Source organism: Thermobia domestica, chromosome 1, assembly GCF_964235325.1.
Source record: "Thermobia domestica chromosome 1, izTheDome1.hap1.1, whole genome shotgun sequence".
NCBI lineage: Eukaryota > Metazoa > Arthropoda > Insecta > Zygentoma > Lepismatidae > Thermobia > Thermobia domestica.
In genome coordinates, this window is record NC_137454.1 from 295,214,922 (window position 1) to 295,228,049 (window position 13,128).

The 13,128-nt window shown below is 31.9% G+C and overlaps 1 protein-coding gene across 1 annotated transcript in view; it reads left to right on the plus strand.

Moving 5' to 3' along the window:
- The window catches only part of heca (hdc homolog, cell cycle regulator), a 75,911-nt gene extending 64,622 nt beyond the window's left edge, over positions 1-11,289 (plus strand). The window contains exon 5 of the mRNA XM_081726828.1: positions 757-11,289. Within this exon, the coding sequence (XP_081582954.1) occupies positions 757-921 (165 nt within the window). The 3' untranslated portion in view covers positions 922-11,289. The remainder of the gene's footprint in view (positions 1-756) is intronic.
- Positions 11,290-13,128: the final 1,839 nt, after the last annotated feature.

The window sequence follows — 13,128 nt, forward strand, 5'->3', positions numbered from 1 at the left end:
GTAGTGTTGTACTTAAATAACTAAATAACTCAGTGGCTGTGTTAGTGAACCATTATAAGTATTTAAGATTTATTATTATTATTGTTAATAATAATAATAATAATAATAATAATAATAATAATAATAATAATAATAATAATAATAATAATGAGTTCCTCGTGGCTAAATGGTTATTGTTAACTGCTTTCGAAACTAGAGTTTGATTCCCAGTGGAATTCTTCTGGATCGGATTCACGTTAAACTGTAGGTTCTAGTCTTATAATCCCGTTCTTAAAATTAACGCTAAACTCAACTCCTAAACAGCAGTCAACCATTACTTCGAATTTATAATCTTTTAATCTGCAACTGCGATTTGTTTATATTGTCTACTTATTTGTGGACACTGTAGACCAATTTTCTTCATAGATTTGTAACCTGTTTTTTTATTGCACATTTACCACTGTAACCATTTGACTCGTTTTTTAACTGCTATTAAAAGTAAAGAGCGGCGTTTTTAAGTTTTTCCTAAGTAGAATATTACTTTAAACATACAGAACCATTATAAATAATATGTTCATTTATTATCGGGTGAGTTCCGACAGATTCAACTTACGTATTCTAGAGTGAACATAGCTAAATAATTGGGTCTGTAAACGGTCCTATCCCAAACGATGCTGCTCAGATCGTACTATAGTTTTGATTTTGATTGCATGCACTGCGAAATATTCGAAAATAAATTCTCTTCTGTTGATCTCACTTATTTTCTGTCTTTAACAGTGTAACAGTTGTCAGAGGCCAATTTTACACCCTCAACAGCGGCTAAACTTCTATTCTGACTACAGTCATCAAGTAGCTTGTCCACACTGTGGCACTGTGGATACTCACTTTGTGAAGCCGTTGTCCATGTTTACTAGGAAGGAAGAAGCTCAGGTTTGGCCCTAACCCAAGGTGATGTTAATAGCAAGTCATCTTAATGGATTTAATGCTATCTGCAAAACTCAGTCTTGAGTAACATTTTGAATAGCAAGATTTTTAATAGGTTTATACAGATACTTTATTTCAGAAGATAAACATTTATACAAATCTGTCAACTCCCTATTATGAACATATTGATTATTGGAGTAATTTGAGAGAGTGGAAAGAGCAAAAGTAACCTCGTACGTTTCCAGTGAGAGGCTTTATTTCTCGGTCCTAATGGAATTTAGGATTTCTTTTCTTTAGTTAACTAAGCAGCATATACATTTTGTTGTTGAATGTATTTTGTGTCAGTTATGTATTGACATGACAGTTTTTAATAGAAGATTTTTTTTTTTTTTTTTTAAGTAATGGCAAGTTTATTTTCTGTTTAGCAGATGGTAATGGTGATGATGTTAGTTACGAAACTTTGAATTTATTTTTAAGTACTTTTTAATTTCTTTGATGTATCGATTGTACTTTTGTATCGATATTAATATTAGCATTGGGCTTTTGAAGGTGTGCTCTTTGAGAAGGTGTTGGTTGACAGTTGTAATAGTGCTTCATGAAGCAGTAGAGTGTCGAATTTAACAATGGTAGTACTATGTTTCTTTATGTAACTTGAGTTATGTAGAAACAATAATGATTATTACTTACTATAAAGAATCTTCCAATTTCATTGAACATTTATGGCTTGCACAGTTTTTGTTGCGTATGTATAGTGCATATTGCCTCGTTTCTGCTCAGAGGTATTGATGTGAAGTTTTCCAACTGTTAGCTGGTGGTGTGGACCAATGAAACAGTCTCGTATATAGAGAATTAATACTTTACTTTGTCTCCTTTCTTGAAAATAAGTGAATTTTATGCATTTACCATCATCCTTGTGTATACTTCTTGGCGATGTATAATACCTGCTTATTTGTAGTTTTTGTTTACGCAGTAGGTCACAAAGGAAAGATAAAATAGCATGTCTGGTAATAACATATTTTTTTTTTATTATTTTTCAAGTTTTGTCATTTATTTGTTCTTTATTTTTGTTATCAGAACATACTTTACAATACGACTATCAGGTTCTAATTACAGAGCTGCCACAAAACCATAGAGTAAGACTTGGTTTGTTGAAGCAAAATAACACGAAAGTTAAGTAAATGTCATAGAGAAGAGGTAATTTAGACATAATTAAGGATACAGAATTATTTTTCGCGTGCAGAATTGTGATTTATGTTCTTGTAGAACGAGATCGTGAAAGGTGGAGCTTAATATGAAAGTGGAATGAGACCACTAGTTTCTTACTGAAGCATTCTAATCCGAGCCAATTTAGAACCTGCAAACATATGCTATGCGCACTGAGCGAGCACGCTATTCATGAGACTACGGAAAGCCGCTCAAAACAGTCGTATACAATGAAACTATTAATATTATGGTATGAACTTACGTTCTCTGTATTTAAATTTGTGACTCATATCATGTCCATAAACCGAGGCGTTAGGGCTGCCCAATTTTGAATTCTACATGAAGCTAATTCTAGTGTACGAATTCTTAAAGCCTTAATTCACATTGTTCATAAGTGGACTTTCACGATTTTAATTTCAGTACTTGTCTCTGACAGCTGTCTGTGTATGCTGAATATTTCATAACTTTTCCTTTTGTTTGCGGGTGTTGTGTCTATTTTCCAAACATTATGCTCATCAACACGTAATTGACTTGGTTGAGACATGTTACAAACTTCTATTTTAACAGTTCTTAACTAACTTTTTGAAGTTCTGAAATTGCAGAATTTTGTGGAACTTTCAGTATTGGCACCTGAAAAGTCAGTAGAGGACATTTGAAAATATCAGTGTTTGACGGTATTGCAGAACCCCCTACCCTTTTTCATGGAATAATATATATATATATATATATATATATATATATATATATATATATATATATATATGATTATTTTGCATGCAACACCAGTTATAATTCTTGGTGTTTACACTATGTTTTTTGTTTTTCGTATAGTCGTAGGAAATTATGTAATATTGGTGACAGTTGTGACAGTGACAAGATAAAAAGTGGTGTGAAAGCAATTGTCAGAAAAGTTTTATATTTAAAATACAGGCTAAAATACCTAGGTTGGTTTAAATTAATTAATTGTTTGAAAATTTCGAGATAATATTCAAAAATTGATGTTAATGAAAAGCAATACACCAATACTCTTTTAACGTTGTAACTGGTAACGTAAAGATATTATTATTATTATTATTATTATTATTATTATTATTATTATTATTATTATTAATAATAATAATAATGAAGTATAAATATTACTAACTGTTCTGAGGAGATTGACATAGTATAGACAGGGGACACCACTATTCAGACAGTGTAGACAGGCGACACCGCTATTAATGTATTTTTGGGACGACTTCCATAACTTCAGCCCGAGCATTAAAATGGAAAATAATTAAAAATGCCTTTAATTCCTCTTTCATGGAAAGACAAATTATGACAAGACAGAGTAGCTGTGTGCGTTTGCTTAAAGTGAACTATCTTGACCATCTTTGGAAACTTGCCTCAGATTTTTGAAAATGAAAAAGTATAATCTATAAAATTTTGTGGCAACTCTGTTATTAACTGAACAGGCGCAACGTTCTGTGTTGTGAATTTCCAAGTTAACTGTATATTATTTGCGTTCGAAATAATACATCCTATTTCAGCCCACCAATTATTAGGGCACCACAAAGGTTATGCTAGATTTGACAACAGATACCAAGTATGATTTGACAGTAGTAGTACTTCGTTATGGCATTCGCAGGGAAAACATTTCGATAAATGTCTTGGTCAAACACATTAATAATTTTGAGATGAAAGCTATAATTCTTGTCGTCTTGAACTTGACAAATGATAGGTGAAATAGAGAATGGAACTGTAGTTTTTGTTTGAGCTTAATTTTGAAGTAATTTGCAAAGTTTCCGTTAATGCAATGTAAATGATGAAAGTAGTGTGAAAGAACATTATTTTGTTTTGGTTCCTGTCAAATATTCAAGCATTACTGTATTAATAGTAGTTCATTAATGTTGTATTGATGCAGAATCTTGGAACTTCCAGTTTCTGAGTGGAAAGAACTTTCTGAGTTATGTTTTGAATATATGGCTAAAATAAATATAACTTAGTCGTGTTCGCGTGACAAGAAAATGAAGATAACTTTCTTGTGGAAGATAAATAATTATAAGCATGTATTAACAACTGCAGTTAACAGATTATTGGTTACCGCAATGTCCATGTGTCTAAGCCCTTTATGAAGTGAGCTTTTCTGAGTCGAGGAAATTTTGCTAAGTTAGTCTAATGAGTTTCTTGTATGAAAATAATGATAATAATAAAATATTTAATTACCTTGCCTATTTCGATATAATGCACATGGAATTGGAGGGATATTGTAGAATGCACAGTTACATTTTTTCATCATTCAAAGGATTATTAATAGACAATATATGTTGCGTCGTTGAAGAAATGTTATTAAGAGTCATTTATGTTACGTAACTTACAGTTGTTAATTTACTAGTATGAGTGTTCCGTAATCTTAGTTTGGTGGCTGTTCAACAGTTATTAATCCATCGCACCAAACACAAATATTCCTGAAGCCATATGAAATAAGTTTTTTGTGTTTTTTCTGTGGCTGACTTTACTGCCAATATTTTGGTTCTTGATAATGTTTCCTGTATCGCCTTGTTCGTGGGACCTTTAATCTTTAATTTTGAATTTACTGATGATCTATTATAATAATAAGATATTATTATTAAAATAAAAAAGATCAGTTTGCATATGTATTGTCCTATATTCTATGTTTGTTTTCTTATGATACCATCTAGGACAGATTATTTTTGTTAATGGTTTCGGGACTGTACGAGTATATAGTTACTTTATATACATGCTCGTTTAGCTGCCTTTTAATGCCGGGTATTTGAGTTTGTTTTCTATATTGTAGAACATATGATTCTGTGGTATTTGAACAGATAAATAAATGAAACTACATTTACTTTCGTATATTAACGTATTTTTTAACTAAAAAAAGTTAAGTGTAAAAGTAGGGGTGCAAAATATGCCCAAGGAATTTACATTATGGGTGAATAATTAGGAGTAAGTGTAAATTACCTGTAAGATTTATGTTCTGAAAGTATAATGTATGAAACATTGTAATTACAAATAATACTAATTTTCAGTTTACTGCTGATACCGTGTCCTCTTATATTTGAGGGAATGGAAAGTTTAGTTTCTATGTATAGGCCTATATTTTGTTTTCTGAATTGTTTCGAAGCTCCTCGTGCATAATATACGCAAAGAAATTTCAAGTTTCACAATTTGGCCCAAAAGTTCATATATGTAAGTATGCGAGGACGTGAGTAAATACAACACTGTTCAGCTTGTTTCACACTGAATTCTATCGCCGTTCGTTCAGATTTTAGCTTGTTACTTGTGTATATTACTACTACTATGTAACTTCTAAAACAGTTTTAATAGGAACATTAGACACATGTAGTGTTCAGTGTAAATTTCAGACGGTGAATACTCAGGTCTGAGAGAGCTTTAAAGTTAAAATAAATAAATAAATAAATAAATAAATAAACTTTAAGAAAAATGAAAAGAATGAAATAGAATATATTAGTTATCCATACATTGAAACAATGCTCGACCTATGTAGTAGGGAAAGATTTCATTAAACTGTTTAACTTACGCACTATTGTTTATACCCATTGAAATTCGCAATGCGATCGATTGCCTGAGACCCAAGTTTTCTTTTTCTTCTTTTTTGTCACCAAATTGATACCATATTTTCTTTCTTGTGTTTTATTAAAGACACAGGGAAGAAAATAATATAATATACAAACAATAAGTTTTAGTAGTGTGAGACAAGGTAGTCAGATTGCAGCAAGATATAAGTAGTATAAGTGAATTAATTTTCTGTTAGCACTCTTTAGTCTATTAGTAGGAAAAGACAAAGGATCTGAGTGTGATAGTAATGTGCTTCTGTAAATATATATATCATATTTAAATGAATTGATGAAATTATAGTTGTAGATATTCTTAAAATTTCCTTATATAACTAATTTTTCATGTTATTATGACTATTTTTTCCCACTTCAAAATATATCAAATTATAAAATATTACTTGCTAAACAATTGAAGAGTTATAGTGCAAAAATATGTCGAAGAATATTATCATAATATGGAAGTCAATAAAGGTAGGTTTTTTTTATTCACTTTCACAAATACATTCATGTAATGAATTTGCCAGCTTAGCATTACGAAGAAATAACACGTAGTAAGTTAGTACATAATTCCAAATTATTAAATAAAGAAATACTGTATACTTTTAAGTTTATAGAAGAAGTGGAGATGTTTATAGATAATTTTCGATACAGACTACTTAGAAGATATTGAGAGCCGTAAAGACATAGGCGGTTGGAAATATACATAACTGAAAAATGTCCCTGGTATCACCGTATTTTCATCAAACATGATAGGATTGCGCCAGACCCTTTTAGGTCATCAAGTCCAGTAATATGAAACCAGTAAGCTTTCTCCAATGCCTAGTAAATTGAATTAGCTTTGTCCACATAAACAGCAGACTAATGGAATATCGACAGGAGATAACGTATAAATTTAATTTTGGTTCCCGTCATTCACAGTGGAATTACACTAGAGTACTGTTTAACCGAATTTGATAGGATCGGTGGTGCTTCGGTTGAACGAAAATTCGGTTAAACCGGAATAACAGTTTTTTTATATATACAATACTGTATATTTGATATATTTTCAGTGTGAAAAGACGCTCAACATATGTCATCTTCAAAACTGATCATTAGGACAGAACACTGCTAAACTGTTCTGAATGTGGAAAACAAAAAATCTTTTGGTAGTACTTTTGTTTACGAAGCACGTGAAAACCAGAGTAAAGGCTTTAATTTTAACGATTCGGTTAAACGGGACAGTAGTGTACCAGATTTTCTATTGCAAAAGGCGTACAATAAATTTTTCACAGATAGTTATAATATTGTTATTAGTTGCAATATAATGTTGAAATTTTAGGTAAACATTATATTAAAACCAATAACAATATTATACCCATATTTGCAAAACTTACTTGAACGCCCTTTGTATGTATATTTTAAGAAAAAGAATCAAAATTTGTCCAAATATATATATATTTATTAATAATCTTGTGTTAATAACCATCATCAGACAGCAGTAACATTGCCATCATCAGACTTTGTCTCCAGACTTAATCAGATAATATGACTGATGAAGGCAGTGATTTTATTCTTTTGCCTAAGTTAGTTCCAAGTCGTATATTGTATTTTCCTTGTACTCTGGCGTGTAAGCGTAAATTATTAAATTCTCCTCAGGTACATGAATATTTTTCGGACAAAACGTTTCATTAAAGATGACACTGAAAATTGTGGTGCCTCATCGAAATATGTCCACCCACTCTTTTTAAGTAGTGATTTTATAATACAGAAAATAAGATTCTTTTGAATTTTCATGTCCTCATTGGAGATTTTTAGGTTCTGTTTCCATGTTTTCATGTACTTGTCCAACTAATTATAATATGAGAAAGCTGTATTGCCATCCATCAGTATAATTTCAGAAACACAATTTGTTGAGCAAAATTATCTTCAGATCAGGTTTTTTTTTATTATTATTATTTTTTAAGCGAAAAATTGCAGGTCAAATTATGTTGAGAACGTTTTTACATTTGCATAATGTGTATAGTAATTGAAGAAAATACGTGAAGCAGCCGCTAAATTGATGCTACCTATCTGGTGCTTGGGGTCCCCGGTTCGATCCCAGCCCCTGCCAAGTGAACTTTCTGGTGGACAAACACAGTGTGCGTGGGTTTCCTCGGGGTTCTCCCGTGTCCTCCCACTTTCTTCATTCCACCATTTCATTCATTACTCATCATCACCGTCTCCTTTAGCCTAACCGGCATAACCGTGGAACGTAAAACTCAAAAATTTCATTTCATTTTTGATGCTACCTAGGCGTGCACATAAAAACAGTTGGAATATTCTGTGATTATGTTAACGAAAAACGAAAAGTAGTAACTTAATATTCAGCAATTTTGTTGGAATTGTAACAAAATTTAGCGGCAATCTACAAATTTCAAATAGTAATAAATATTAAATTGAGTTGCTTAGTATATTGTATTATTATCAAAGATATTAATTCATACACCTAGTGGAGTAAGAAATTATTTCCTGATTTTCACATTATATCTTTGAATTGAACACTAGGTATATAAATTAATGTCTGCTGTCGGGTTTATTAGGTTGAATCTCGCGTGTATTTTTCACTATCAATAACCAAAATGTAATCGAAAAATTGATTTCAAACACCAGATAAATAACTTCTAAAATTATTATAAAAAACAAATTTATTTACGTAAATTAGGAAGCACGTAATGTCATTGGTACAAAATAATAAAATACATGTGTATTTATGGAATAAATTTATTGTTCACTGTCACAATAGCTACATAAGGATAGTATAAGTTTGGAGACAGTAATAAAGCTATTGTTACCACATGTGTAACGCATTACGAAACTTTTTTGATCTCAGGTGACTTCAAATATATTTTAAAACAAAAATAGGTCTTTTTCTAAAGTTACATTATATTTTAAAGTGGAGTGATAAGTGTAACGGGTAATTAATCGAAGTGAAATATTCCATAGTTCAGCAGTAATTTCATTATAGACAAGCGTTTCAGAATAACCAGGAAGATTTATTTATCGAAAAAGTGTCGAACAAGGAAACAAATAATCTTAAAATTGCCTATTTCAGCTGAAGCATTGATCAGGGAACATGCTTATCTTATGAGAAAATCATATTTACTCTGTTTTTCACTTTGGTGTAAATTGCTTCAGGTAAATGTGCTTAAAGGAGTTTTTAAATAGTGAAATTAAGGTTACTGCTCATGGAATTAAAAACTGCCCTATGTAGTTCCAGCTCCTTCGTAAAATTTGTGTGTCTGTTAAAAGTGATAAGTGTTTCTTTAACCAAAGTAGTGCTATTTCTAAACGACTTTCTCGTATTTCTATTGTGGATTACTTGTAAAGTGTGTACTAATACTAATTCCGATCCAGTGAAATTCATTTCCTGTGGTTATAGTATTTTCTCCTTCTAAAATCTGAGAAATTTGACTTCCAGTAAAATGACATGTATTGCCTTTACTAATGAAAGTGGGATTCTACTTGCACATAAGTATATAGAGAGGAAGGAGAAACGACAATTACATTTATGTAACGCCCTCCTTAATGTGTTTTTCTTCATTTTTGTTATTTACCTTATGTTAATAGTAGTTGTAGTAGATAAATGAAGAAGTTAAGGCAATAGGGGAAGGTAATTGTAGCTATTAAGAATTCATATACTTGCATTCAACGCCGTCATTTCATTGTACCTTTAATTCCACCGGTAGTAAAGTAGTAGCTTTATATGTCGTGATGTATTAATTAGAAAATGTTTTTGATGTTTAAACATTCACACATTATGTGGCGATTCTATAAGACTGATCCCTTATCCAAATATCCCAGTTTTTATAAACCTTAAAGAATGTATCGGAAAATATTGGATTTTGTGAGGAATATAATTAATGTTTTTGGAATTAATGGGAATTGTAGCAGATGTAAAGACATCGTTAATGTATATAAAAGTTTCCAAAATGTATATAGAGAGAATCAGAGAAGTTCGCTGTAATAATACAAGAAGTATTGTGGTGCACCTAACAGATGATGTTGAGATGTTGATGTGTGGTTATTGGAAATATTTTCATTATGAAAAACAATGTTATGTTGAAATAAAACATTTAATACTACGATGTAAGTTTGAGAGAGGAAGATGTAGAGATTAGGATCCTGTTCTGAAGAGAGACTTTTATTCCATTTGTGGACAAGACTGATTTTTGAATGTAGAGTATTTCTGCAGAACAGAGTCCTGCGAATTGCTGAACTCGTGTTGATCGCAAGCTCAGTGCCTCTCCTGATTTCCCGTTTCTTTTCCACAGAAACCTCGTTGCCACATAATTTGTGGAAGTTTTCCTTACTACGGTAAGGGCACGTTAAAAGACCAATGGGAGCTAGATTTAATACTCCCAAGAAATTGGTCTTCATCTCTCTCTCTCTCTGTCCCCAAAAAAGAAGAAAGAGTACAAATTTTGTAACCTGATGTAGCTGTGGTAGTTGTTTAAGAAAATAACTAAAGTTGGACCTATGAATCATTATATATGTATGTATGTATGTATATGAATATAATACACATTAAAGTTGGATTTAACGCCTATTAAATACTAGTTACCTTTTAAACTAGAATACCTTTTCCTGGTATCCAATAACAGTTTTCGTCAATAGCAGGGCAAAGCAAAAGGTGGTTCGAGAGGTGAATCTGCTGTAAAACATGCTTTTGCTTTCTTCTTTAAATCAAATGCCTCTTACAAGAATTTAAATTTTGTATTTTAAAATATTCGTGGAAATAGCGTTGGCTCTGTGGTAGTTCTGACACGAAGGGCCCAGGTTTGATCCCGAAACTAGTGTTTCTTTTGCTACCTCAATTCACCAAATAATTTACTTGCATTTATCATCCGTCTTGTTTCTCCTTGTCATAACAATGGGATGTTCAACTAACATTTCATTTCAGTTCATTTAGAATAGTTAGCGTCCAGCTACTATGTACGTCGTCGTCTTTTTTATTTTTGTTTGTTTGTTTGTTTGTGTACCTATGTTCGGGAATGTACCGAACTCAAATGGGAATTAATATGATTTCTTGATAACTACTAATATTTAAGTGAAGAACTTTTTCATATAGTAAACGGAATCTGAAAGAAGCCTACAGAACAGTGTGTGACCTCTTTGACAGAAATATGTAAAGCCCATTCTATCTCTACTTTATGCATCATTTGAATCGGGGCAGTTTTTATTTTTTAAAGCTATTTTTATAGTATTGTATTTGTGCAGTGCTTTACATCGTGTCATGTTATCTTACTATCTTTGCATTTATTTACTGCAACATGCAGATCATTAATACACTGCCTAAATATATTTCAATATAAAAATTGTTGCATCTAGTCCGTAGGATTGAAAACTTACCATAAAGTCAGAAATGTAGGTAGTAACATTTGCAGAATTTTAACACTACATGCATCGTTTGTAGCTACATGATCCGTTATTTGTCTTGTACAAACTATATGCCGAATGCTATTGTGATACTGTGTGCCCGCTAATATTTCTGTATTGCGTATCCTTGGTTCATTTGTGTTGAACAAATCTTAACATTGTACTATACTTCAAACTATACTACAATAAAAATTACAACATACACATATGTTTATGAATTTTTAGTATTTTTCTCTTCACAGTAGTGCACATTTGCTTATTTACATAATTGTTGGTAGAAAAATTGAATAATAAATAGTGTGTATGTAACTTATAGACTAACGAACATCGTGAGAGCAATATTAACTAAATTAAATATTAACTAAATGACTGTAAAATCTTTACAGTCATTCGAAATTTAAGAAAAGTTTTTAGATATTGAACATAAAAGGGTACTAACTTTACAGAAGGACGAATTCTTGTTTTGGGCCATGAGTTTTTATGGAATTTTTCAACTTTCTTACGAAAGTGGTGGAATGATTAATATATATATTCAAATATTGAGTGTCACCTTCCTAATGTGGAATATCTTTTATGGAGTTACTTTAATATTGTATACAGTTCTTTCTCTCTGTTTTTCCATGGAATTCGTACCTATGTATGTATTCCGGCAGGACTTCTAGAAATCTGTGACCTTGAACGTTTTTCTAGCATAATGAAGGCATAGAAAACTAAGTAAAAAGAAAAAAATGTTTATTATGTCTACAAATGTGGTACTTTATAATTGACGTTTGAAACAATAATGGTGAAATCATAATTAAAAGGAAAGGGAAAAAAAAATGACCCGGACATACAAAGATACTAAAAGTTAATATTTGCGTGGTTAAAATGATATTGCGTTTTAGGCTACCACCTGCAAATGAATACGTTTCTACGTATTTTTCTTTACTTCCGTATCATTATCTGTGTGTGTGTGGGGGGGGGGATACGGTGCCTCAGTCGTAGAGCTCTTACCTTTAGTGTGTAGGATTCATGGTTCTATCTCCGGCCAAGTAAGTTTGTGGTGGACACCATTGTGTTCGTGGGCTTTCTCGGGGGTACTCCCGTTTCCTTCCATTTTCTTATTCCACTAATTCATCATCATTCACTTGCTTTAATCATTGTCTCCCTTAGCCTGAAGGGCATAAGTATGGAACGTTAAACTGAAAGATTTTATTTCATTTCATTTTCAGTGTCTTTATCCTATTATGAAGCTTCGTAAATGGGAAGCGTTCTCGCCCGTCGTGCGGTAATGTGGAGTCAATCCCTGTAGATATAGCTGAAAATGTGGTTTAGATCCCATCTCTTTATCATGATTTTGGGCTACATCTCATTAACTATATTATATACCTAGGATTAGGATTAGGAATTAGATTTCTGGGCTTTTGGCATCTATAGCCATGTTAGCCTCTCACGTACGAGATGATGTACACTCATGTTCAAAATGATTGTCGCATATCTATAACTGTCTTCTTCTAAGAATATAATTTGATATTGATTTTGCAGGGTACTTTTAACACTGATACTATGGGTATAATCGGGATTTTTTTTTTTTTTTTTTTTTTGTGGTTACTTTCATAGGAAAAGAATTATAAATACGAAAATTAGAATAAGTAAAATAAAATGTTGCAAAATGGACAAGAAAGTTTTATTTTCGTTTTATTTTCGTTTTATTGTTCTTATTTACTGCTCTTTTGACATGAAATTTACCACACACATGTCTGCCGATTATACACATACTAACGTTATAAGAAATACCGGGCGAAATCATTATTAAATTATATTCCTCCAACAACATATTTATAGACATGCGACAATGAGTGTACCTCGGGGATCACACAATGTGAGGGAAGAGAAGGATTGGGAAAGGAAGGAAGCGGTCTGTATATTAGGTATCATCCTAACATTTGCTTGGTGTGAATGAGAAAAACCCCATTCAGGATAACTGGCTTGAAAAAGCTTTTACACATTTTCAACAGAGTAGTCTCACCGAGAATCGAACCTGGGACCGCTCGCTGCGCGGGGCTAC